The sequence below is a fragment of the Dunckerocampus dactyliophorus genome, chromosome 14 (genome assembly GCF_027744805.1).
Source record: "Dunckerocampus dactyliophorus isolate RoL2022-P2 chromosome 14, RoL_Ddac_1.1, whole genome shotgun sequence".
In the NCBI taxonomy this organism is placed as follows: domain Eukaryota; kingdom Metazoa; phylum Chordata; class Actinopteri; order Syngnathiformes; family Syngnathidae; genus Dunckerocampus; species Dunckerocampus dactyliophorus.
The window spans coordinates 16,659,133-16,684,600 of record NC_072832.1 but is presented as its reverse complement, the minus strand read 5'-3'; the positions used below and the strand labels follow the sequence as shown (position 1 = coordinate 16,684,600).

General features: G+C 39.9%; 1 protein-coding gene across 2 annotated transcripts; it reads left to right on the top strand.

Annotated features, from left to right (window-relative positions):
• Positions 1-158: 158 nt before the first annotated feature.
• inpp5f (inositol polyphosphate-5-phosphatase F) lies at positions 159-25,260 on the top strand. Of its 2 annotated transcripts, none has more exons than XM_054798500.1 (20): positions 159-610; positions 6,869-6,949; positions 7,402-7,538; positions 8,061-8,186; positions 8,317-8,484; positions 8,581-8,637; positions 11,130-11,325; positions 11,457-11,636; positions 12,807-12,874; positions 13,990-14,114; positions 14,222-14,299; positions 14,466-14,586; positions 14,722-14,850; positions 17,701-17,818; positions 17,899-18,097; positions 18,276-18,347; positions 18,435-18,508; positions 18,706-18,834; positions 18,913-19,000; positions 20,714-25,260. In XM_054798500.1, the coding sequence occupies exons 1-20, from the start codon at positions 514-516 to the stop codon at positions 21,846-21,848; spliced, it is 3,378 nt and encodes a 1,125-aa protein (XP_054654475.1). In that variant the 5' UTR covers positions 159-513; the 3' UTR covers positions 21,849-25,260. The 2 variants fall into 2 exon arrangements, with proteins under 2 accessions (XP_054654475.1, XP_054654474.1); XM_054798499.1 differs by having other exon boundaries at positions 8,299-8,484.
• The last annotated feature ends 208 nt before the right edge of the window (positions 25,261-25,468 follow it).

Genomic DNA, 25,468 nt, shown 5'->3' with positions numbered 1-25,468 from the left:
GGTCGTTTTAACGTCTGTCTATGTGGTTGGTAAACAACAAAAATTATAGATTTACAAATTAAACAAACAAACGAAAAAACTGATCAAGGACTATTGAAATTATTCATGTTAGCCATGACAGTTCAGTCTGAACCGCCTAATGCACATATTACCTGTTTTCCGGTGATGACAAGTCACGTGCCATTGTTTGGAGCAGGAAACTGGTGCTTCCTTGATGGCTTCGGCAGCAGTTTACCGACTCCCGTCCCTATTTATTTATGCCTTATTTCCGTCCAGCCTGACTATGGGGAGGAATGCGTGTCCAGTGGTGGGGAAGATGAATCGACAATGTGCGTACAAGTGGGGCAAACACATCCGACGCGGATCCAGCTGCTGCTAGCTTCCTAGGTAGCTTGTAGCAGTAGCTTACCAGCCGGAGTGAGCTAACAGTAGCTAGCCATTCGCCGTCCGGCTGACAGTTGTCACGGTTGTTCCTCTAGTTAGTGGCTTATTTTGCCTACGGTCAAGGATACAATGGAGCTGTTCCAAGCCAAAGACGATTATATTCTTCAGAACGGGGACTCTGCTCTTTGGTGTAGCCGAAAAGACGGCACCATGAAGATGAGACCTGGTATGTAACATTCCTGCAGTCGCTCTTTTTCCTTAATCACCCTCTTGTAAATTGTAGTGTTTCTTAAACTAAAAGTAAATCTCTCACGTTATCGTCATGATTTCCTTGTGTACTTACTTGTACACTGTACGTTTAAGCTGCCTTGGGGATGTACCAGTAACATCACCCATAATATGGCCATTCATCACTTTTTTAATGAGTGTACACCTTCTGTGAAGTGTTTTAGCTCTTCACTTTTCCTACTTTACTAACAAGTTCCTTGGTGTAGAAAAAATATATGTATATGTGTGTATATACATATACTGTGTGTGTGTGTATATATATATATTTACTGTATGTATATGTGTATAAATAAATATATATATATATATATTTACTGTATGTATATGTGTATAAATATATATATATGTATATGTATGTGTACCTTGAAATTAAAAGGGTAGCTTTAACACAACATAAAGGCTTGAACATTTTAATTGACTTGTTGTAGTAAAACCAGAGATTCCGGTTCTTAACTAGAACAATTTACCAGTATTATTAGACTCAAGTATGGTAGCAGTAACATGTTAATACATGACAGTACCAGACTACACGATGATTACTGGGAACACAGAGTTCATATTCTAAACAGATTGAAACAAGTATTGTTTGTATAGGATTAACATAGTTCCTACTCTGTGTGTCAAATACTAGTACCCTTGGAGCAGTGACAAAGAATTGATTGCGGGTTATGGTGACTATACATTGTAAGTGAAAATGAAAGAACTGCTGAATTAATTGACTTTCCAGACCGCTGAGGCTGTTGATACCTGAAGTCGTACGGTCGTGTAGCCAGGTTTACAGTTGCACCACTGTTTCATATTTAATTGGAACACAGGTTTCCGCTCCTCTCTCGACTACAGAGTACAGAGTGCAGTATTTCCAGAAAACAAGACTAATTGGAGTAATATTATACTGCATGTTTCCCCCCCACAATATTTTCGCTCTCTGTTTGTGTGATTTCAATGCCAGCATTCCCCACCATTATGAGCCACACCCTTCACATTTTCCCTAAAACTTCCTCTCATTTATTGGCAAATCTGTTACCAGCAGTCCAGTTTTCCTTTGAGTCACTCTCCCCACTGCATGACCTAAACTGATGTCATGCTTACCCAGGGGACTATTGTAACTCCCGATACGTTGGCGTGGAAGTCCTCCAATCGGCGACTAGAGCTGGTCCAAAATGGGGCTGTTTGCCTGCTCACAGGCTCTAAAAGACACAAACACATCACTCTTGTACTCGCTTCTCTCCATGGGCTGCCTGTTATTTTTAGAATTCAGTTTAAGATGTTATTATTTGTTTTTTAATCTCTTCATCGGCTGACGCCACTTTATTTATCAGAACTGCTTGTTCTGCACACTCTGGTCAGAGCTCTGAGGTCCTGTGATCATCGTCTGTTAGCATGCCCAATGTCTAGGCTGAAAACCAGAGGAGACAGAGCCTTTGCAGCAGCAGGCCCCAAACTCTGGAATGCTCTCCCTCCGAACCTTACAACTGCTACTTCCGTCAAGGGTTTCAAATTAATGCTAAAAACACACTTGTTTGCACTGGCTTTTAATGCAAGCTGAACTGGATATTGCATTTTTTGCTTTTTAATTTGTACTTTTTATTGTATTGGGTTTTTTTTTAAGCTATTTTTATAGTTTGCTTTGATTTTAGCCTGCTTTTATTTGAGCCTTTTACGTTTTAATGTTTGCATTTAATATCATATTTTTACTTTCATACTATACTACTTTATACTACTTTCATACTAGTTACTCATGTACAGCACTTGGAGACAATAGTACAATTGTCCAGCTCCCGGCGGATCCCGAGGTGTTCCCAGGCCAGTTGAGAGACATAGTCTCTCCAATGTGTCCAGGGTCTTCCCCTACCGGTTGGACGTGCCCTGAACACCTCCCCTGGGAGGCGTCCGGGGGACATCTTGACCAGATGCCCAAACCACCTCATCTGGCTCCTCTCAATGCGCAGGAGCGAGCGGTTCTAATCCAAGCTTCTCCCGCATGAGAGTGCTCTAAAGGAGAAAACTCATTTCGGCCGCTTGTACCTTGTACGATCTTGTCCTTTCGGTCACTACCCAAAGCTCATGACCATAGGTGAAGATAGGAACGTAGATCGACCAATAAATTGAGAGCTTTGCCTTTCGGCTCAGTTCCCGCTTCATCACAACGGACCGATGCAGAGTCCGCATCACTGCAGACACCGCACCAATCCGCCTGTCGATCTCGCGTTCGATCCTTCCCTCACTCGTGAACAAGACCTCAAGGTATTTAAACTCCTCCACTTGGGGCAGGATCTCATCCCGGACCCGGAGGTGGCACTCCACCCTTTTCCGAGTAAGAACCATGGAATCGGACTTGGAGGTACTGATTCTCATCCCAGCAGCTTCAGACTCAGCTGCAAACCGATCCAGTGAGATTTGAAGATCACGGCTCAATGAATCCAGCAAGACCACATCATCTGCAAAAAGCAGAGACCCAATCCTGCAGAGACCCAATCCTGCAGCCACCGAACCGGAACCCCTCAACTCCCTGGCTGCACCTAGAAATTCTGTCCATAAAAGTAATGAACAGAATTGGTGACAAAGGGCTGCCCTGGCGGAGTCCAACCCTTACTGGAAACGGGTCCAACTTATTGCTGGCAATGCGAACCAAACTCTGACACATACAGGGAACGAACCGCCTGAATCAGGTGGTCCAGTTCCCCATATTCCTACTTTCCAAAACCCTGAATAAACCTTACCAGGAAGGCTGAGAAGTGTGATCCCACGATAATTCGAACATACCCTCCTTTCTTAAAAAGAGGGACCACCAGCCCAGTCTGCCAATCCAGAGGCACCGGCCCCGATGTCCACATGACGCTGCAGAGTCATGTCAACCAAGACACACCCACAGCATCCAGGGCCTTAAGAAACTCCGGGCGGATCTCTCGTTATGGACAATCTGTGACGAGCACAGAAGTCCAATAACAAAACACCGCTCGGGTTCAGATCAGGGGGGCCGTTCCTCCCAATCACACCTCTCCAGGTCTCACTGTCGTTGCCAACGTGAGCGTTAAAGTCCCCCGGCAGAACAAGGGAATCCCCCGAGGGAGCACTCTCCAGCTCTCCCTCCAAGGACTCCAAAAAGGGTGGGTATTCTGAACTGCTGTGGGTGACACTACCAGGGATGTAAAAGCAACTTAGCACCTAGGATCAGTGGGACATGCAAACTCTTTCACCAAGATAGGGTGGTGGCTCAGGAAGGAGACTCTCAGTCTCTTTAACAAAAATTGCACTTCAAAATTCACAATCATAACCGAAAACAATAAAAAAATAGACCCTGTCTCTCTCTAAGGAAAAAACAGTCCAATAAAAGCCATACACACACGTACACACGGTTATGTAGTGTATTGTTAAACTAAACTGTAGGGGGTCATATTTGAGATGGACCACATATCTTTGGTGGCGGAGTAAAATGCAATGCTTGTGATGTCCTTCAACACGTCTTCTTTCACTCGTTTGTACAGTTCAGGAATTACTGTTTGTGACATGTACACATACATTCTCCCAGGCAATTTGTACTGTCTAACATTTCCGGAAATGTTGGCTTTTCAACCGTCTTGAAAGGTTGCATTTCTTTTGCAATGGAGCAAGCGACACTGTCTGTGAGCACTCACCATTTTGCGCTGTTTGTTTATATTTACATTGCCGACCAAACACCTCAATAAGCGTTGGTTGTATTGCCCTTCTTCCTATAACTACTTTCGAACAAATGCAACATATCGGTTCATCTGTGTTAATGTGCTCACCTTGTCCATTCTGTTTAAAATTGAAATATTCCAACACATTGCTTCTGTGCCTTCATTCATGTTAGCGTATGCTGGCTCATGAGGCTAACTTGCTGGTAGTACTATATGCACTCACAAGTAGCCCCGCCACCACATAATGTCTGAGAGGAGGGTTCACTCTTTCCGTTCATTCCACTGGGGCACCAACGCGCACTGACAGATGCAGAGTGAACCCTCTCGTCATTCAGCCTGTGTGGTAAAGAGAGACGAAACAAACACGCATGCATGCATGTCAGTTTATCGAGGCCGGCATAATTATCAACATAGTTAATTTTTTATTGTTTGATTAATCGATTTATTGATTATGGCAGGCCTAACTATGGCCCATTATTAGTCAACCAATATTGAAAGGCAAGTCATATGTAGTATTCTGGTCACTAGGCGTCAGTAATGACACAAAACATTGATGACATTAGATTACATTACCTTAACACTGCATGTAGTCAGCCATGGCATGTCCGACATGATACAAGTGAGAAAAAGTTCTACCATTGTGTGTGGAAGTGATAAGTTTTTGGGTTCTTCGTTTGTCCTATTTCCCCATTCCGTCTGAAGCCCTTTTATGTTTAGAATAAATACATTGGAGGCTAACTAGTTATGTAGCTTGCTAGCATGCTGTGCTTAAAGCTGTGGCCGTCTCGTGTATCCCTGCAGTGATCCCGTAGCCTGCACATTAGCATTGTGGTGCAAACAAAGAATAATAGGAGTGTAATGGTGACTATGGGGTGTTACTTCATGTTTACATAGTTCTAATAATGAGAGTGTAGAGTGAGGAGCAAACTTCCAGCACATCATCTCTAAACAACTCCTAACTCCAAACCTCGACACTGCAACATTATCTGGAGCAGTTCAGAATAAATGTTTATCTAATAACGTGACAAAAACAAAAAAATACATATACTCACTCATAAGTACTGGTCTGGAAGACTTCCAGTGGAAGTGGCAAACAAACCCTTTCTCAGGCTGACATTAATAAAATAATATAACAAATGCACACAGAACGACGAGTAACTCCAGCAGAAGTGAATCGATCCTGGTCCGACACAAAGAAAAGCTGTTCATGTGATGATGCATTCCATAAGATTTCAGACATCAACTAATCAGAGGGCTGAAAAATGCTGACATGACTGTACGCTAGCTGGCCTGCTGACATGACTGTACGCTAGCTGGCCATTGCTAATAGTGTGTAAGTGACATGGGCCAGCACTCCTGATTCTGAAGGCCTTGGGCAGATTACGTTAATATGGCAACACATAAAAGCTGAACTCTGGACAAGAAAATGTAACGTGCACACAAACGAGAAGCAGTGCAGCCAAGAGACTACGCTACAAAATGAAGATAATAATACTGTAGGGAAATTTAATGGAACAAATTGTTTAATTTAAATTGTAAATGTAGATCAGTGTTTCTGATAGTGTTCAGGCCCACAGAGAAGGCTTTACTGCCTCCCGCTAGCTTGACGTTGATGTGCTTCTCCGATTTCGGATCACCATTTACAATTAAAGTAACTGTTGTAATCATTATATTCAGCTCCAGAACCCTTCCTTTCTCTCTTCAATTTCCATTGTTCACTCGCAAAACAATCCATGTTAAATATGCCTCAACACTTTTAAGTATAAAATGTATAGGTACTCAACGATAATCAATGATAATGTAAGATGATTGATGAAATGATGGAATCTGAGTCACAGCACACAACTATGGTGTGTTGAAGGACCCAGAACAAAATCTCACGCTTGACGAAAAGCAAAGCAAAGCAAAGACAAATGTGGGCTTTCTGGTTTATGTATGCTGTACATTTTCCCTGTATCATCATGTATTTATGACTTATCACCAATTTATAGTGAATGAGATGTGTTTTCTGCAGATTTTAATTGTTTTTTTAATGTATTTTGGAGCAATAAATGCTGAATCGTGAATGTGTGGGAATCTGCTATACGTAGTTGTTTCTTGCAACAGGTATCTATTCAATGACAGGAAAATTCCATATTATATATTTGATTAAGTTACCATAATCCAATTTGCAGGGCAAATATAAAGATCTAATAATTAACCTTTATTTAATCATTGTATAAAGGTATGTGATAGTCTATTTCTGAATTTTCTGAACTCCTGTTTCCATGTTGCATTGAGCAGAATGATGCTATCAGAGGTTTTTAGATACAAACTAATTGACACTGAATCAATAGCATCTTTGTTGGTTGCACTCCATTTTCCCTAATTGCTTGAAGACTTGATTAACCAACAATCCAATCCACACAATCAACGTGATTCCTAATCAATTTTGCCCATCCTGGATGCAATGTACAGCTGTCAAGAAAATAACCTGGCTGTGGTGTCAAGCCTTCAGTGTTTTAATGTGTCCATTTCTTATCTTCTTGTGCTTTTAGCAACAGACCTGCTTCTGGCTTGGAACCCAGTATGTTTGGGTCTGGTGGAAGGTATCATAGGAAAGATCCAGCTTCATGCAGGTAAGAAAATGAAGAAGTCCGTAAATGACATTTCCAACATTTTAAAAGAGAATTGCCTGTGGAGTCTGTGGACACTTGATATCACAAATCTTTCATTACGGAGACTTGCTTCGTGCTGGTGATCAAAGGTGTGAAAATGTGTGTAAATGTACTTTGAAATGCATGTACTGATGAAGAGGAGTGATCTGTCAGCGGTGATTCAATTTATTTTTTTTTTTTGTCAAGTTATTTTTACCCTACACATGAACAATTGTCTTTTTCTCATAAACATGATAGTTTAACATGAGCTAATACTGATTTATTCAATATTTATTCACCAGATGTCTTGTACTGCAACATTATAATAATTTAATACAGTATATGCTGTGAGGCTGTTTTTTTCACACCTTTCGGAATGTGAGGAATTCTGCACCCATGATACAACTCCCCCCTTCTTCTGCTCCTCCTGCCAGATCTTCCGCTTGGCCTTGTATTAATCAGACAGAAAGCACTTGTTGGCTCTTTGCCAGGCAACCACAAAGTCTACAAAATCATCAAGATAGCTGTCATTCCGCTGTCTGATGAGGAGCCGCAGGAGCTGGAGCTGGAGGTGCGCATCGTAATTCTGTTATAATACACATGGCAAAGTGTATGATACTTGACCTTACTGAGTGTTGCTAAGAATACCATAAATGCGTCAGTGTATGATTCATATTAGGCGGGCTATCAGTTACTAGAATGTGTTTGTGAAGCTATGTTTTGTTAAATGTCCCACTCCAATTTAGGTAAAAATGAAAATCATGTTAGAGAGTTTAAATTTGTCGAGAGAGCGCTGAGTATTACTAAGATCTCAGGTCTTTCAGGGCAGCTTCATGGATGGTGAGACAGAATATTTCCAAGTGAGTAATAATGGCGGTGATAGATTGCTCCCAAATAGACTCCACTTTGTTCTGCAGAATAATAATTCCCCCTTTGATTGCAGAAATCTTATTGCTCCATGTAGTTGTCCATGTGATGTAGATGTTGGGCTGTTCCTTTACTAGCAGTGCTTATGAAGTGTAAACACATCATCATGTCAGGTCTTGTTCATATTGTCAGAATATTTTTTTTAACAGCAGTTAATGTTTTTCAGTTTTGCAAAAAGCATCACTTTGGAATTGACAAAAGCGAGAAACTGGTTCCATCTCCGGATGAGTCAAAGTTGATGAAAACCTTAAGCCAGATCAAATCTAATGTGGCTGTCCCCATCAAGAAAAAGGTTTGTGTCTCTACATGTTGACGCCCACTTCATGCTTTGTGCATTTTGGATGTTTTGATGCTGCACTCTGTCAAGTTAATACTGTTTCTTCCTATCCACTTGCCCAATCCAGTATTCCCCTGCCTTCCAGGTTAAAGAAAACAAAGAGAAAGAACGTCTTGAGAGGCGGCTGCTGGACGAGCTGTACAAAATATTTGTGGACTCTGACTCCTTCTACTATAGCCCTACCTATGACCTGACAAACAGTGTGCAGCGCCAAGGAGACTCACATGGGGCAAATTTGCCACTCTGGAAACAGGTTTGCAGGGAAAGAACATGGACCTGTGGACCTATATTATACCGCAGCCATAAACCTGTTGCGTATCAGTGACTGTTGTTTAATTCTTTGTGAAAGGTGGATGATCGTTTCTTCTGGAACAAACACATGATTCAAGATCTCATAGACCTACAGGTAATATTTATTCCATACAGAATGCCACTACGTACCTAGCATTTTTGGAATATTTTACTATATATATAATATAATATATTTTACTGTCAATTAAAAATGCTAACTGTATGTTATCTATTCCTATCCCTATCCCAATAAAAAGCATGTTAGTTCAGTTTTTCTTCTCAAAACATAATGTTTTTTGTAAACAAAAGTCCTATAAAGTTGCATTGTTTTTCTTTGGGCAGTGTGACACTATGTTGGTAATTTAAAGTACAATTTGGCGCTAACCTGAACATTCTATGGTTGCATTACCAAGTGGGAGATTAGAAGACCAGTGTTTCCCATACATTCATTTGTGGCAGCTCACCACGACTAAATTTGGACCACCCCGAATAGATTTGGTGTTTCTTGCTTTATGTATTTAATCAGTAATAAGATTCAAGTGGTCACGAAAGGCGAAGTGGAGATTCAGACATGCAGGGTGCAGAACAACTTCACAAGCATGCCGCCCAGTCTTTGACTTAGCAGGAGTCATGACTAGCGATAGTGCTACGAAAACCATATTCCATTGGGAACATGGGTAACATTTGGCCTTCCTGGTGAAATATATAAACCAGGGGTGTCCAAAGTGGGGACACCCGGGGGCCAATTGCAGACCCGTGGGCCTTATGGGCCTGTGGGACATTGTACAATACAACAAAAAAGAACAAAAAGCTGTGTTGTAACGGGAAAAAGCTGAAATGTTGATGCTAATAACTAATACAGTAGTACCATCTTTATCGCGGTTAATAGGCTGTAGAACCGACTGTGATAAGTACATTTCCACAAAGTAGGAGTTGCTCTTCATAAGTTGAATATTTTCATAGGTAGAGCATAGAAAATCTCTTTACACCTTTATAATACAATTTTTAACATTGTTCGAGCCCTCTAGACATGAAATGACACCCCTATAGTCACCTTTACATCTGTTTTATCCAATGTAGTAGACACAGTAAAGCCATTTAAGACATAAATAAGACATAAATAAATGCTTGTGCATGTTGCTGTAAATGTGTTTTGGGGCTAGGGAGGCTGACGTTGGGGGTTCAAAGTTGAGTTTTATCTTGGCTGTATGCATGTGAGATAATTCAAATCTGAATAAAAGCCTGTTGTCCCGGTGATCGTCCGGTGCTCTCACCGGACATTACAGTAACATTACTAGTGACCAGTGTAGAACATATCATTGCAATGTCTTTGAATGCGTCTCCTGAATACCTTATATGTACAGTATTTTAGTTTAGTTAGCCATTTTTATGCTTGAAAATGCCAAATTTAGCCCCAAAAAATGTAAAAGTTGCTTAAATATGCATAGTCTTTACTAGTAAGCCATATTCAAACACAAAATAGGATAATTTATTGATATATAAAAGAAGCGTGATAGAGTGAAGCTGTGAAATTTGATGTGCAAAGTGGAGAAAGATTTACTGTATTACACAAAGGTTTGTCTTTCAATATACAGTAAAAGCCAAACATTTGGACACACACAACACAACTGATGGTCCCAACCCCATTAATAAGTTATAAATAAAACAAATAAAATAACAAATAAATTCCACTAAGTAACCCTGACAAGGCACACCTGAATATACAATGTAAACAGTCATGAAAATAAAGAAAATGCGTTGTGTCCAAACTTTTGGCCTGTACGCTACAGTATGTAATGTTTTTTTTTTTAAATAGTCTATACTGTATATGCACATGCGTCATAGCCAATTATGCAAATTGCACAATGATGTCACCCCCTCCCCTAACCCACCACTACCAAAAGAGAAGGGAAGGGAAATTCACAAAAATAACTGCTGCCTTGCATAGCATGTTGGAGGTTGATTTGGTACTGTAAATTTACCAGTTATTTTACATTCCAACCTTTACCCGTGGTCACTAACTTTGAAAGAAAATGGCATTGTGTCTGTCAAAATAGGTTGCCTTCCTAGTGTGGGACTGTCTCTCTCATGCGCTGCAACAATGTGAGGCACACCCATTCTATTGTATCATTGTATTTCCTTAAGTCGCCATGGCCAGTGAGAGCACTCAAAGAAATACAATAGGTAACAACCTGAGTATAGCACAGCCCTCCAGTACAACACTACAGTGACTCATCTCCCTGGGAATTCGATGAATTGGTGCAAGATTGTCCTGGCCAAAATTTCTCCTCAGCCAAGTATGAGTCACATAATACGGGAGGTTATGTTTTTATTGGTGTTTATTGGTTAGGATTGCTGAAAAACTACACAAGCAATGAGCTAAGGTACTGTATAATGCTGCATGTGGCATTTGGCACACTGTAATGCACATTACCATCACCTACAGGACTGCAGTGGAACAATACGGTAATGATTTTTCGAATAGTTAGACCAATATGCTTGGGACTGTTTGGCCTTGGTGGCGGTCCATGTCCTAGTGACTGCCATTTTAATACTACCTGTAATCAACTTGATGATTCTGAATATATTATATTTTGTTTGCACTAGATCCCAGAAGTAGACTTTTGGGTGATACCAATCATCCAGGGCTTTGTCCAAGTGGAGGAACTTGTAGTGAATTACGACACCTCTGATGATGAGCGGAGCAGCCCCGAAACCCCACCACAGGAGGTAACCTGTGTTGATGACATCCATCCCCGCTTCACTGTTGCGCTCATCTCCAGGCGTAGCCGCCATCGTGCAGGTAGTGTCAAGCTAGTGTTGGGTTTAAGTTGATGATGACTTAGTATTTTTTTTTTTATATTCTCAGAGTGAAACATTATGTGTGATGAACATATTCTTTAAATAGCGTTCACGCATTCTTCTTTCCCAAAGGGATGCGGTACAAACGCAGAGGAGTGGATACAGATGGCCATGTGGCTAACTATGTGGAGACAGAGCAGTTGATCCACGTGCACAGCCACACTCTGTCCTTTGTGCAGACTCGTGGCTCTGTGCCTGTCTTCTGGAGCCAGGCAGGATACCGCTACAATCCCCGGCCACGCTTGGAGAAAGGTCAGTGGTACCTCTTCTTCTTGCATGCATGATTAGATATGTACTTACTTCTGAAGGTACTTAATTCAGTAGTAGGGTTCTAATGCGTTATTTCACAATTACCTGATTAACCGTATTGATCAAACATATAAACTAGTGTTGTTGTAGCCATCCTTTTTTTGAAATGGTATTTATGAAATGGAATATTGTGGGATTACCAAGTGAAATAATATATTACTATACTACAGGGGTTGGGAACGTTTTTGGCTAAGTGAGCCATGAAAGCCACATATTTTAAAATGTATTTCCATGAGAGTCATGTCTTTTTTTTTTTTTTTTTTTTTTTTAACACTGAATCCAACTAAATGTGTGTGTTTTTCAGCAAGACCAACAATTTTATGATATAAGTCTCTGAATTTATTATTTTAATAACATTGTTATAGAGAAGCTAACCAATAAGTCAGTGTGTGAGTCAGGTCCCTAATCCAATAAAAGTCCATCCAATAAAAGATAAAATTGGAAAAAATAGGAGTGCAAAACATATAGGATAGGGCTAATCATTTGACATGGTTATACAGTAGATTAATTTGTGGTGTGATTGAGAATATATGACATTTTTTTTTTTTTTTTTTACCAAACTCTTCAACGCAATCGTAATTTATTGACGATCCCTAGTATAAACAAGTGGCACTTCCCGTGCGAGCTCCCCACACCATGACACAGCAGTGCGGGCACTGGGGCGGGGAAATACCGCTGTAGCTATGGAGATATCCAACGTGAAACTAACTTCACCACGTTACACTACAGACATGTCTGCATGGTGATGTTGTGTTTTCTTCTTCTTGCGTGTGGCGGGAGTCAAGTGGCAACCAGTTTTGAAGAGCATTACTGCACCAACTATGTTGGAGTGTGGCCCAGAGTTACGAATGTTATACGGCAACCGGATCGGCCCGATCTCGTGGCGGAAGCTGATTTTGTCCGATCTTCAAAATACAGCGTATCGACAGCCTATCCCGATCCTGAAGATCAGACTGGGACATCCCTGTACACTACTATTGCTACACATTCTCTATTTTTTTTCCCCTTCCTAGTCAAAAATGGAAACACGAGACGTGAACAAACTTTTTAATATGTACTGTAACATGTAAAAAGTTTGCCAACCACAGTAATCGAATGCCTTTGACATTTCAGAAGAAAAGGAGACCATGGTGTACTTTGCCTCTCACTTCGAAGAGCAGCTTAAACTCTACAAGAAACAGGTTGGTTTTCTGTGTGAATGAGTGTACAGTGTCTCGCAGAGGACTGCAATCTCCAGTGGTGAGGAAAAGTGTTAGCCTCCTTTCTGCCTTGGTCCCGGTCCTGTCATTGACTAATATTTACATTTGTTTGATGATCTGAAACACTTAAGTGTGACAAACATTGAAAAAAAAAGGAAATCAGGAAGGCGGCAAACACTTTTCCCACAACTGTATATAATATTGTTGTTATTATTACATACATTGTAGATATTTAGAAAATAATGGATGTGCGTTGCCAAACAAGCTGAACACTGACTACTTTAAGTATATCCAAGTTTCATTTCCAAAGTATTGTTCCTTGAGAAGATATAATAAAATGGTTTCTGAAATGTGACAGGCATACTCACTTTTATGAGATGCTGCATTGCAGGGTGGACTGCAGGGGCGGACTGCAATTTTTAAAAAAATGACAAATAGCAATTTTTTATGACTTATTTAACTTTTTTCCACAACTACCAGAACATGAACTGAGACCATTGCAAAACTGTTAATTTAATAGAAAAGTTGCTGAGAGCACTGCCAACATTTAAATTGCACTTTATTTACAAAGCGCATCTCCACTCAGTGTGCTCATTTGTCATTAAATACAGGTGTCATGTTTGAATAGAACACTAATAAAAATACAGATGAAGCAACTATTCTTTGGTGAACTACTCAACATCAGCTGGTGAGCTGCTGCTAGCTTACGAGCTACCTGTTGGAGACCCCTGTGATAGCATCTAAACTGTACACAGATGCATAACTTTGACACACAACGAGTGTTTTGAAGACAAGCCATAAGTAATAATAATGACAATAAGTATAATATATAAATTATATATATATGTATGTATATATATATATATATATATACACACAGTATATACAGTATATTCATAATATATTACTTAAAATTGTTTTTAAAAAAACAGCATTTTTAAGGTGTGGCGGCTTTTATTTTATAGTGGCGCACCGACACGATCAATTACATGTAGCGGAAACCCTGTACTGTATTCAACATCTAATTTTCTCATCCCCCAGCAAGTCCTTAATCCTATATACAGTAGCTGGCTAAATTACTGTATTTGTATCTTCAGGTCATCATCAACTTAGTTGATCAAAGTGGACGAGAGAAGCTGATTGGGGATGCGTATCTTAAGCAAGTCCTTCTGTACAACAACCCAAACCTCACCTATGTTTCATTTGACTTCCACGAGCACTGGTGAGAGAAAGACTTGGCTTGGTAGTACAATTTTCCCTGTGACATTTAGGTTTGATTGTATTTTTGATAACAAAATCCTTTGCTCTATCTCCTGCTCTGTATCCCAGTCGCGGAATGAAATTTGAAAATGTACAAATACTGACAGATGCCATCTCTGATATCATCAGTGACATGAAGTGGGCCTGGTAAGTTTGTCATTATTTGTAATTAACAGAAAAAATGTGGAAAAAAAAAGAAAAAGAAGTCCTTTTTAAAGTTAAAAAATGTATTAAATCATTATAGCACTACTATGAAGAGGTTTATTGTGATATACAAATGTATGTATACTTGTCCAATGGGTTTCTCTGCCAGGGTGGACCAAGCTGGAGTCATCTGTAAGCAGGAGGGAATCTTTCGAGTCAATTGCATGGATTGTCTAGACAGGACCAACGTTGTCCAGGCTGCTATTGCTCGGGTGGTGATGGAGCAACAGGTTAGATCTTTAAATCATCTGGAGTAAGAAAAAGAATAAGCATCTTCAATCTTTTTCAGCAGCTGTCATGCTGCTGCTTGTGCGCTGTACTTGAATACTCTTGCTCAGAATATATTTCACTGTCCCTCTTCTCAGCTCAAGAAGTTGGGTGTGATGCCTCCAGAGCAGCCCCTGCCTCTCAAATGTTACAGGATCTATCAGATAATGTGGGCCAACAATGGTGACACCATTAGCAGACAGTATGCTGGAACAGCAGCACTTAAGGTAACATTTTTTTTTTTATTACTTCTACTATGTAGTTATCCCTCGTTTATTGCATTTAATTGGTTCCAGACCCAACCGTGATAAGTGAATTTCTGCGAAGGAAAAATTCCTTATTTATAAGTGAAATATTTTCAATTTTAGAGCATACAAAACACTGTTTACAACCTTCTAAATACGTTTTTTAACATTATTAGAGCCCTCTAGAGATGACATTACACCCCTATAGTCACCTTTATTATTTTTACCTTCATTACCTAGGGGTGTGACAAGATCTCATGTCACAAGATTTCTCCTTCAGAAAAAAATACTGTCTCGTGGGTACTCGGTCTGGGACAATAATAAATAAATGAATTAATCACACAATAAATGAAAATTAATTCTATTTAATCAATGAATGAAATGAATTATTGATAATTTTGCCTTCCTCAATATATTGCCATGTGCATGGGTGTCTGTTTTCCCTGTTTCCCGCCTCCAAACAGGTAGGAAATGGGTTCACTTTGTGCATTGGTTTCAGTACCTTGTTGTGTTTGACCCATAGAAAAACGGCATGAACGGAGTGAGCCCTTTTGTCAGTCATATAGTCTCTTTGTATCGGTGGGTGGAGGCGGGACCGCTGTCATACAAAAAAGAAAAGTGTAGCCTCGTGAGAGCAATGCAAGGTAACATAGTAGAAATTAAATTAGTATATTGCAATATACAGTCAAACCTGTCTTAGCGGCCACCTTTATAGAACGGCCACTTGCCTATAGCAGCCACTGAAAAATCCCTTGCAGCAAATTTACATGTTATAGACCCTGTGTATAGCAGTCACCTGTCTAAAGCAGCCAGCGGCCATCCATTTTGTCTCCCTTGGTCAATATCTGACTGCATATAGCGGCCAAATTACCAACTCAAGTAGAAGCTTCATGCACGAAAAAGTTTTGTTTTTCAATCAATGAAGCCGTCGTGTGTAGACTTTAATTACTGAGTCCTAGCTCAGTCACAATCATTCACAAGATCCACACAAACTGTCAGTTGTTCCACATAAAAAAGCCGTCTTCTTTTGAGCTTGCTATTTCCTGGTCAAACATGCAACTTTAAGAACATTTGCACCAAAAAGTTACCGCAAAGTAGGCTGGGAAGCATGACGTGCTCCCAGCGACGCTACAATAAAAAAAAAAACTTACGCTAGCATGCATGCGGCAGCGGGAGCAAAACTGAGTTCAGTTGTACCTAATTGAAGTATTTTAGAATGTACTCACGTTATTTTTTATCAATCCTCATCCACAAATCCATCAAAGTCCTCATCTTCTGTATTCGACACAAACAAAGCCGTCTTCTTTTCCGTTCGCTACTAGTCTGTTAACTTGTCAGTGTTATTCAGCTCCGAAGCAAAGAAGGAAACTTCTCCTGTTTCTTCTGCCAACTTTATTTCTTGAACGCGGCCACCAGACAGCAGCTCAGAACACACACGCATCTCTCAGCATCGTCTCTCCTTCCTGCTTGCCCACAAGGCAAAGGTTAAACAAGCCCCACAACATAGCTGTCCAGCCAATGCCTGTAAGAAATGACACCGTTTATATTTTCTGGTGTGCACTGGTCAATACTGTAATTCCGCTTGTTGTGGAGAAGGAGAGACTCACGTCGCCGATGCACTTTAATCGCTTTATTAACAGCGGAGAACACTGCCGGACTTTACATCCACGCCAACATAAACACACTTCCCAACTCTCTCCAAACTCACAGCTAGCACTGAGCCTAGCTCTCCTGCTCGGAAGGCCCACCGTCACTTCCCGTCACTTCCTGATGAACTAAAGCTGTAATGACACTCTGCCGTATAAAAAATAAAATATTAAAAACAAGCGTAAGACATTACTAGCACAGCTTTGTTCTGTGGGTCGTGGATATATTCTATCAGTTATTATTAAGCCTCTAGCTTCCTTTTAGTAAGTAAAAACCTTGGCTATGATTGCACTACATTGTCATGTAGACCTACAAAGTACACTTGAAAGAACAAGAGGTGAATAAATGTATTGCAACTGATGTGAAACTGATGAGGGGTAGGATTAAATAAGCTTTGCTTCTTCCTACTCCTTTTTGGACATGCAAAATTGTGAATTGTACTATGTGATGTGCTACTGTTTGACTCATATGCATGTTCAGGATGAATTAAAACCATGAACCATGAACCATGATAATAACAAGCCTAGTAGTGCTGTACAACTTTTATCCGCAGTCCGCAGTGCCCTCTACTGGTCAACATTATTAATATTATTTGTTCCCTTTTTTTTCTTTTTTTTCCTCTACTGGTCAACATTCAAACTGGATGCCAACCTGTCTATAGAGGCCACCTGTCTATAGTGGCCACTTTTACAGACTCCCTCTAGTGGCCGCTATAGACAAGTTTGACTGTATTGTAATATATTTTTTCATAGTACATTTTTTAAAAGTAAAGTGAAAATCTCATTTCATCTCGTTCTCATAGATCCAATTTCGTGTATCGAATCGTCTCTTGAACTGAGTGTCTCGTGACACCCCTATAGTATTCTTCTGAATGCCCTATATTATTTTTTAGTTTTAGCCATTTTTATGCTTGAAAATGCTTAATTTAGGCCAAAAATACGTAGAATTTGCTTACGTATGCATATTTTTTGACAAATAGGCCATATTATACCACATATATACCACAAAACAGCATGATTTATTAATTAATATATTTTGGAAAAACCATAAGCGCAAAGTGGCGAAGGATTACTGTGTTGCGATTTTTTTTTTTTTTTTTTGTGTTACCGTGTCTGGGTTTCACTCAATATTACTCAACAGTGTTGGCAACTCAATGTATCAGTGGATACACTGTTGTGTTTTCAGGGAGATTTTACCAGAACAGGTGAGAGGAAACTGGCTGGCGTGATGAAAGACGGTGTGAACTCAGCCAACCGCTACTATCTCAACCGCTTCAGGGATGCTTACAGACAAGCAGTCATCGGTATTAAAGACATACAGTATAACTGTAGTGTGTCACACTCCCAAACAGCCCTTGACAGATTTCTCTGCCTCTCCCCGCAGACCTCATGATGGGTCTGCCTGTGACAGAGGACCTCTACTCCATTTTCAGTAAGGAGAAGGAACATGAGGAGAAAGAAAAGGAAAGCCAAAGAGGTGCTCAGGAACAAGTCAGCCTGCTGTTGCAGACATACATGCAGCTTCTCCTGCCAGACGATGAGAAGTTTCACGGCGGTTGGGCTCTCATCAACTGTGACATGAGGTGGGTGGCACAATTTGTGAAATGTTGGGCTTCACTTCACACAGCGCTTTTCTGCCTTCACAGTGCTCAAAGCGCTTTTACACGAGCCAAATAATGCTGAATGGACTATATTGTCATGAAAGCAAAAGTAACAGCTCATTCATGGGTGGCCAAAAATGTTTTTTTTATTCTGTACCAGCCTGATCGATGCCTCTAACAAAGATGTGGATGTGCTGCTGCTTCTGTCCGACAAAGCCTATTACATCGCTTTGTAAGTCTTAACGACATCTTCCAACATATCTAAAGGAAGCTGTTCGCATTGCTCATCCTCTGTTTGTACTCTTTTGAACTTTCACAGCTATGATGAAGAAATGGATAAAGTCAACCAATACCAGCGCCTCAATTTAGACGGCTTGGAAAAGATTGAAATTGGTAAGTCTTCATTTTCACTCAAAGAAGAAGTAGTGAAGGCTTTTTGTGCACTGACTGAGTCACCCAACACTTCCTAAAAGTGTGTTTAACAGTTTCTCAGCAACCTCTTAGTAACATTGTCACTGAAAATGATTCACTTAAGGAAATGAAAATGAAAACATGGAAGTTGTGAGTGAGTTGTCAGTATTCTTTTGCAGGTCCGGAGCCGACGTTGTTCGGCAAGCCAAAGTTCTGCTGTATGCGTCTGCATTACAGGAGTGAAGAGACAAGTGGATACTTTCACACGCTTCGAGCGGCCACACGAAATCCTGAGGATGACGGAAAAGGTAGGACACACCTTTTGAAAAATTACAGCGGCTTAAACCAAATCTTTTGAAATCCTAAACTCATATATTATCTTTCAGATACACTACAATGCATTGCTGAGATGCTTCGCATTACAAAGCAGGCCGGGGGGCTGGACCTACTAGTGGTTGAAAAGAAGCTGGAGAGGTTATTAGGACATTTTGTAGTAATATGTACAGTAGATCCCCACGATTCGCAGGGTTTATGTGTAATTGAGATGCCCATAAATATGTCTAGTTTGACAGTGTAGCACAAACCAAAAGGAGGACATCAAACCACCTCCCTCACTCACGGTGCAACTAAAAATAACACCGCAAGTAACACATGGAACACACCATGTAACTGCACTACATGGACTATGCGGGTATCAAAATAAACACTTAAACACTAATATGTATGCAAAACTATACTATTTTATACAGATTTATAACCCACAAGGCATGCTGGGTAACTTCCTGTTGGGAGCATGTGCACATGGGTTTTCCAGCATGCGTCGCAGGTTATAAATGATCATAAAATAGTAGAGTGGAACCTTGGTTAGCGTCATTAACCCATTCCAGAAGGTCCAACTCTAACTGAAACATACTCTAATCAAACCAATTTTTTCCACCAAAATGTTAACGCAAAACATGTAGTTTTTATAGTTTTAAAATGATAGTTTTACATGCAGAAAACTATTCAAAATGCATATAGATACATATAAATGATGAATGAAAAGGATAAATGAACATTTAAGGTTATTTCTACCTTTATTGAAGATGTGTTGTTGCCAAAGACACGATGTGGCAGCGAAATCAACATGGACACTACCTCTATGTTTTGCCATGAGTTATTTCTTGAATTCAGTAGCGCTTCTCATCTTAAGTGTCTGCTTTCCTTATTGGTCATGGCTACAAAATAGCCCAAATTGGTACCAAAGAAAGTTGTAAGTGCCAGTATTTTGCTGAAGAAAGTGAGTAACAGTGTTGAATTCAATAAATAATGTAACTCACAGCAAAACACAAATGTGGTGTAAAGTGTTGATCATGCTGCTACATCATGTCTTTCACAACAATTACGTCTTCACTGAAGGTAAAAGAAACCTTCAATGTTCATTTATCCTTTTCATTTGTCATTTATATGCATTTAGAATTGTTTTATGTATGTAAAAATATTAAAAACTTTTATATAACTGTGTTCACAAAGAACTGTGATGGAGCTGACTTCCGGTTCCTATTTCCATGTATTAGCAAGCTGCTAAAAAGGAGGTTTTGTGATAACAATACATTAAGAACACAGTTGGACTCATGCAGTGTATTAAGAACATGACAAGACTTACGCAATATTTTACGCTAACCTGGAAAATGTACACAAACAGAGGCAATATTCAATTCAATTTTCAACATTAAATGAAAACCATTCAAGGTTCCACTGTATTATTTTGAATATACATTGTATTAGTGTGTAAGCGTGTGTTGTGAAACCCGCATAGTCTTTGTGGTATCTTTTACAGCGTGTGTTTCACATGTTACTTGTGTTATTTGTGGTTGCACCATGAGTGAGGTAGGGAATTTGGGTTGATAAGCTCCTGTTGGTTTGTGTTGTGTGAGTAAAAGTGTAAATATAAAGCTTATTTACTGCAAGCAAGTTGAATTATTACCAACGTAGGTCAAATGAGATGAGTTTTCTACTAATAAACCTATTTATGAAGATTATAAAAACACAAAATGGCACTCTTTTGCACAGATAATGTTTTGATAAAAAAATCCTTGATGTTGTGGGGTTACGAATGCTGAATCACAAATATTTGCAGGTATCTACTGTAATATCCAACCATGTCGACATAATGTTATCCTAAACAACTGTCTGTCGGTGTTCCAGGCGTCAGACCAGACCTCATGAAGACATAATGGGAATTCAGAACAAAACTTGTGACCAAGTGCAGGGCAGCTCTGGTCTGGCTCAAGGTAAAAGTTTCCTCCTCAACAAATTCTCATCTCTGAACCAGAAAGTAAAACAGACCAAGACCAGCGTAAACATTGGCCCCTTCAGGCCCCTCGGGAAGCTAGGAAACTTCTCTAGGCCTGATGTTAAGGTAAATTTCCTGAAGCCAACCATGCATGTCAACTTGTGGAAGTCGGACAGCAGCTTGGAGACATCAGATGGCAATCCCGGCACCGGGACCTTTAAAGATATCGGTAATATGAACTTTGATCTCTCTGATGACTCTGACTCCTATAATTCTGACCCAGAGCACTCATGCGCCGGCTCCTTTGAAAACGTGGACTATGTGCTGCCCAGCTGTGGCATCGTAGCATCAAACACACGACTGGGCAGTCGCTCCCAGTCCATTGGTAGCGTGGAGCTCAATATCCCTTCTGTTATTCAGGTCAGTGACTGTGAAGGACATGAGGTCAGTGAAGACAAGTCCCCAGGGGCTGCCTCAATGGCTGAAGAAGCCATTCTAATTGACTTTGGTACTCCCATCGATGCCTACTGCCACCAATTTGTCCAGGATGCACAGACCAAACCCGTTGAGGTGTTTGGAGAGCGACCGTCTGCCTCTGCCCACCCAGTTAAGCCCATAGTGCCTGTGCAGAATACAAGCCCAGCGGACCCCAAGCAGCCAAGCACAAAGCAGGAGGAGCCGCATCTCCCCAGGCCGTCCCAGCTTGACGTCCAGTCCACTACCTCCGCGTCCAGTCTCCTCACCGTCCAGAGACCGACTTCTGCCGTCTCAGGAGGCTCTCAGAAGAGTCTGGGATCGCAGCAGGAGGGCAGCCTCGGCCCTTCACCTGCTGACAGCAATGGCAGCCGGGTCGTGTCCCCTTTTGCCAAGATCAAGAGCTCCATGGTCCAGGTGGCCAGCCTCACCCAGGCGGGGCTCACTCAGGGCATCAACTTTGCCGTGGCAAAGGTTCAAAAGAGCCCAGAGCCAGACACAGTCAGTGAGGTCCAGGAGAGCGAGTTGAAGGCAATGTTTACACAGTGCCAGACGAGGATCATTCAGATCTAGTGCTTTGCTGGTAGCAGCAGGCTTGGACTTAGCCTCACTCCTCGGCCAACACATGTGCCCTCAGTTTTACCCTTTAGTCAAAGTACCCAGTGTTGGTGTTGACAGTCCTCACATGACAGTGAATGTTTACATGCACAACAATTGGAGTTTGCCTGTTTTTGTTGTTTTTTGTTTTTTTTTTTAAGCAAGAGAGTTTGCACATTCTAATGACAGACTACAAATCAGGCATTGGCAATTTGATGGCTTAGCAGCTTGTCGTTAGTATATTTTCTAGAGAAGCCAGTCCTGACAGAAGTCTTAATAAGCTAATTATGTTGAAATAGTTGTCTCAAGAAATCCATGTACTGTACGCACGCACGAGCACGTCAGAGACACGTTTCAGTGAAGGAAGCATCACAAATCTAAAAATCCTCTATTTGAGCTCACAGAGCAGCTCATTTGATCAAGTCTAGTTTTTGTATAATAAGGCACAGTGTGATTCAACTTAAATCACACTTAGGTGGTTATTTCAATAGAATAATAATAATTACAAGAATTCATTCGAGCTGCATCTAACGGTTATTTTCTTTCTCCATTATTCTGAAGCTTGTTTTGATTCATTGAGTCGTGGGTTGTTAGTGGTTTGTTCCGCAACACATCAAAAAAGAGGCAAAAATGTTGATAACTTTTCCAAAGTCAAAGCTGATATGTGTGAATATCTTGTTTTGCCTAAACCACAAAGATAATAGGTCTGCTTTCATGGATGACTAAGGGAAATAAAAAAAAAAAATCACATTTGAGAGGCTGAAATCAGAGGGTATTTACATTTTAAAATAAAAAAACATTAATCAAATACCAAAATAGCGGTCGATGACATTTAAAATCCATGGATTAATTGTTGCAGCTCTAGAATTAATAACGACATAGGTTGGTTATTGAGGTGTGAATGATGTGCATGTAAACATGACACTGTCCTTTGTTGTCCATGATGCTCGCATGAAAGGTTGGTGCTAAAATGACCGACTTTGACGAGACATTATTTAGCTGCAGCTCTAGATTACTAATAATGTACGACATGTCACCCGGTATGTGCAGGACACCTATTGATATTTGTTATACAGACATCGTAATAGCCTCCGTAACAACTGTTGTAGAATCTTTACCAAGTAACAAGGATGTTTAGATCTTAACTTTTAGCCTTTTTATAGCGAGACAACAAACCATACGTAGTAATCCTATGTAATATCAATGTTGTCAAGTGATACTGTAATGTAACTTCACAAGACCTTTGTAAGAATAACCAGTGTGTCCAGAGTATTGGTTCTGTTCCTTGTGTAGAACCTCCCTTTGTATGGATGGTAGGGTGGCAGCTGAATACGTTCAAAGAGGTAAAAGCATAATATATATATTTTGAAAAGATATATCATGAATAAGAAAGAAACTACTGGCAAGGTTTGTTTTTATAAATGTCTTTAAATAAGTACTAACTGTACTGAACTATTTGAACTAGCGCTGTAGATTGTTGTATAGTTGACCAATACAGCCGAGTAGCACATACAGTATAGGTGTTGCACCCACCCAGTTATTAGAAAGTACTCCCAAAATGGAAAGCATATTTGCCTTAACAGGGAATTGAAGTGGGACTATATATAGTATGTATAAATATATCAGGTCGGGTATATTCATGATCAGATCTCCATTTTTACATGTTACATTTGGTGTACTGTATAAAAGAAAACGTTCAGGGTAACAAACTACGTTTTATCTTGGGATATTTCAGCAACTGCCGCACTTCGGAAATTTGTATGTACAAAACTCTCATCATCGCACTTGATAATACAGAAATAGTCAAATTAGTTTCGGCTTAACCTCGCAACCTCATTGCCTCATTGCGATCTGGAAAATTAAAATTTGAGTCTGCCACATGTGCGACTTGATCTACAGTAGCTCAGAGGGGTTCAAGGTGTATTTATTGGCCCGTGGCACATTCTAAAAATATAATTTAACTAGAAAACTAAAAAAAAAAAAAAGCCAAAATGGGGAAAAAAAGCAGTAATTTTACAAGAATAAAGCGAAATATTAAAAATATAAAGCGAAAATATAAAAATATTGATAAAATCTCAAATTTTATTAAAATATAATTGTGCGAGAATAACATAATATTATGAGGAAAAATTTCAGTGGCATAAATTAAAAAAATAAAAAAAGGACGTGCGGTTGAAATATTTTGAAAATTAAAAAAAACAAAAAACAGCAGCACAAATGGAAAAAACAGTTGTAATTCTATAAGTCAAAAAATTATGAGAAACCAACATAACAAAATTAAGCTGTAATTTTTGGAAAATTAAGTTGGGCAAAAAAAGTTAGAATAATATTGGAATAAAGTCATAATAGTCATAGTATTACAAAAAGAACATTTCAGAACATTTACCAAGAAAGTTGAAATACTTGGAAAAACACCCATCAAAAATGGAGGGGAGAGGGGGATGAGTGAAGACCATTCATACCAGTAATATGCTTTGTCACTTAAATCACGATGCTGAGATGCAGTTTTTTTTTCTCGAAATATGTATGTATAACTTCTTAGCACATCTACGTGTTGCTTTACAAAATATCAAAGTGGCCCTTACGTCCTGTCGTTTTTCAGTGGCCCATGGTGGAAAAACTTTGGACACCCCTGATTTACTTAGACAGAATGATGATGAAGGGCTTGCGTCACTGTATCATGTTGTCTGTTGTAGTGAAATAACAGTGAGGCTTTGAGATGGAATATCCCAAGATAATGGCTCATATGGTTCATATTTACTGTTATGTTGGCCTGTTTTCAAGGCTTGGTAGTTTGCTTTGTAGTCGCTACATGCGTTAGTTATTATTTAGTAGAGTGGAGCTGCCAAAAGCTTTAAAATATGGCTGGAATGCAACATTTTAAGCAGAAGTGGTATTTTAAAAGTGCATCAGGAATGCAACACTTGAGCGTAAAAGTGTAAATAAGATTTAAAAAAGGAATCCTCAACATTCCTAATACAGACCACAATGCTAGAATATTGGGATCTGTTTTATATGCAAGAGTTCGTAGTTCATGTCATGTAATCCTATTATGCTGGGTGATAGTTTTCTCCTTTTGTTTTGACACAAGTGCTTTAGCGAGCATCATTCATTTTCTGTGTGTTGTGCCTGTCCTCCACTCCCGTGAGGACCTCACAAGATGACATCATCCGACCAGAGGTCACAGCATTTGTTTTGCACCGTTTCACCATGTCATCTGCTTGTGGTCACATTGTCTCCTCTTCAGCAGCGCTCATCTGCAGTGTTGATGTTGGATTAGAATATTAAAGTCTCATATTTATTCTCATCCTCTTTGGGTGTTACTTGATGGTAAAGTGCACTGTACACCTTTGTCCAATATTCCACTGGAATAAAAAGTATGAGTGAATGTGTTGCAAGAGGTTTCTTCAATTAGATTTACATTCATGCTTTACTCATTTTGTAGCTAGAGCATAGAAAACCCGTTTACAACTGTCTAAATACATTTTTTAAAATCATCATTAGAGCCTTCTAGACTTAAATAACACCCCTATAGTCACCTTTACACTTGTATTACCCAGTATAGTAGACATAATAATAGAAAATAAGCCATTTAA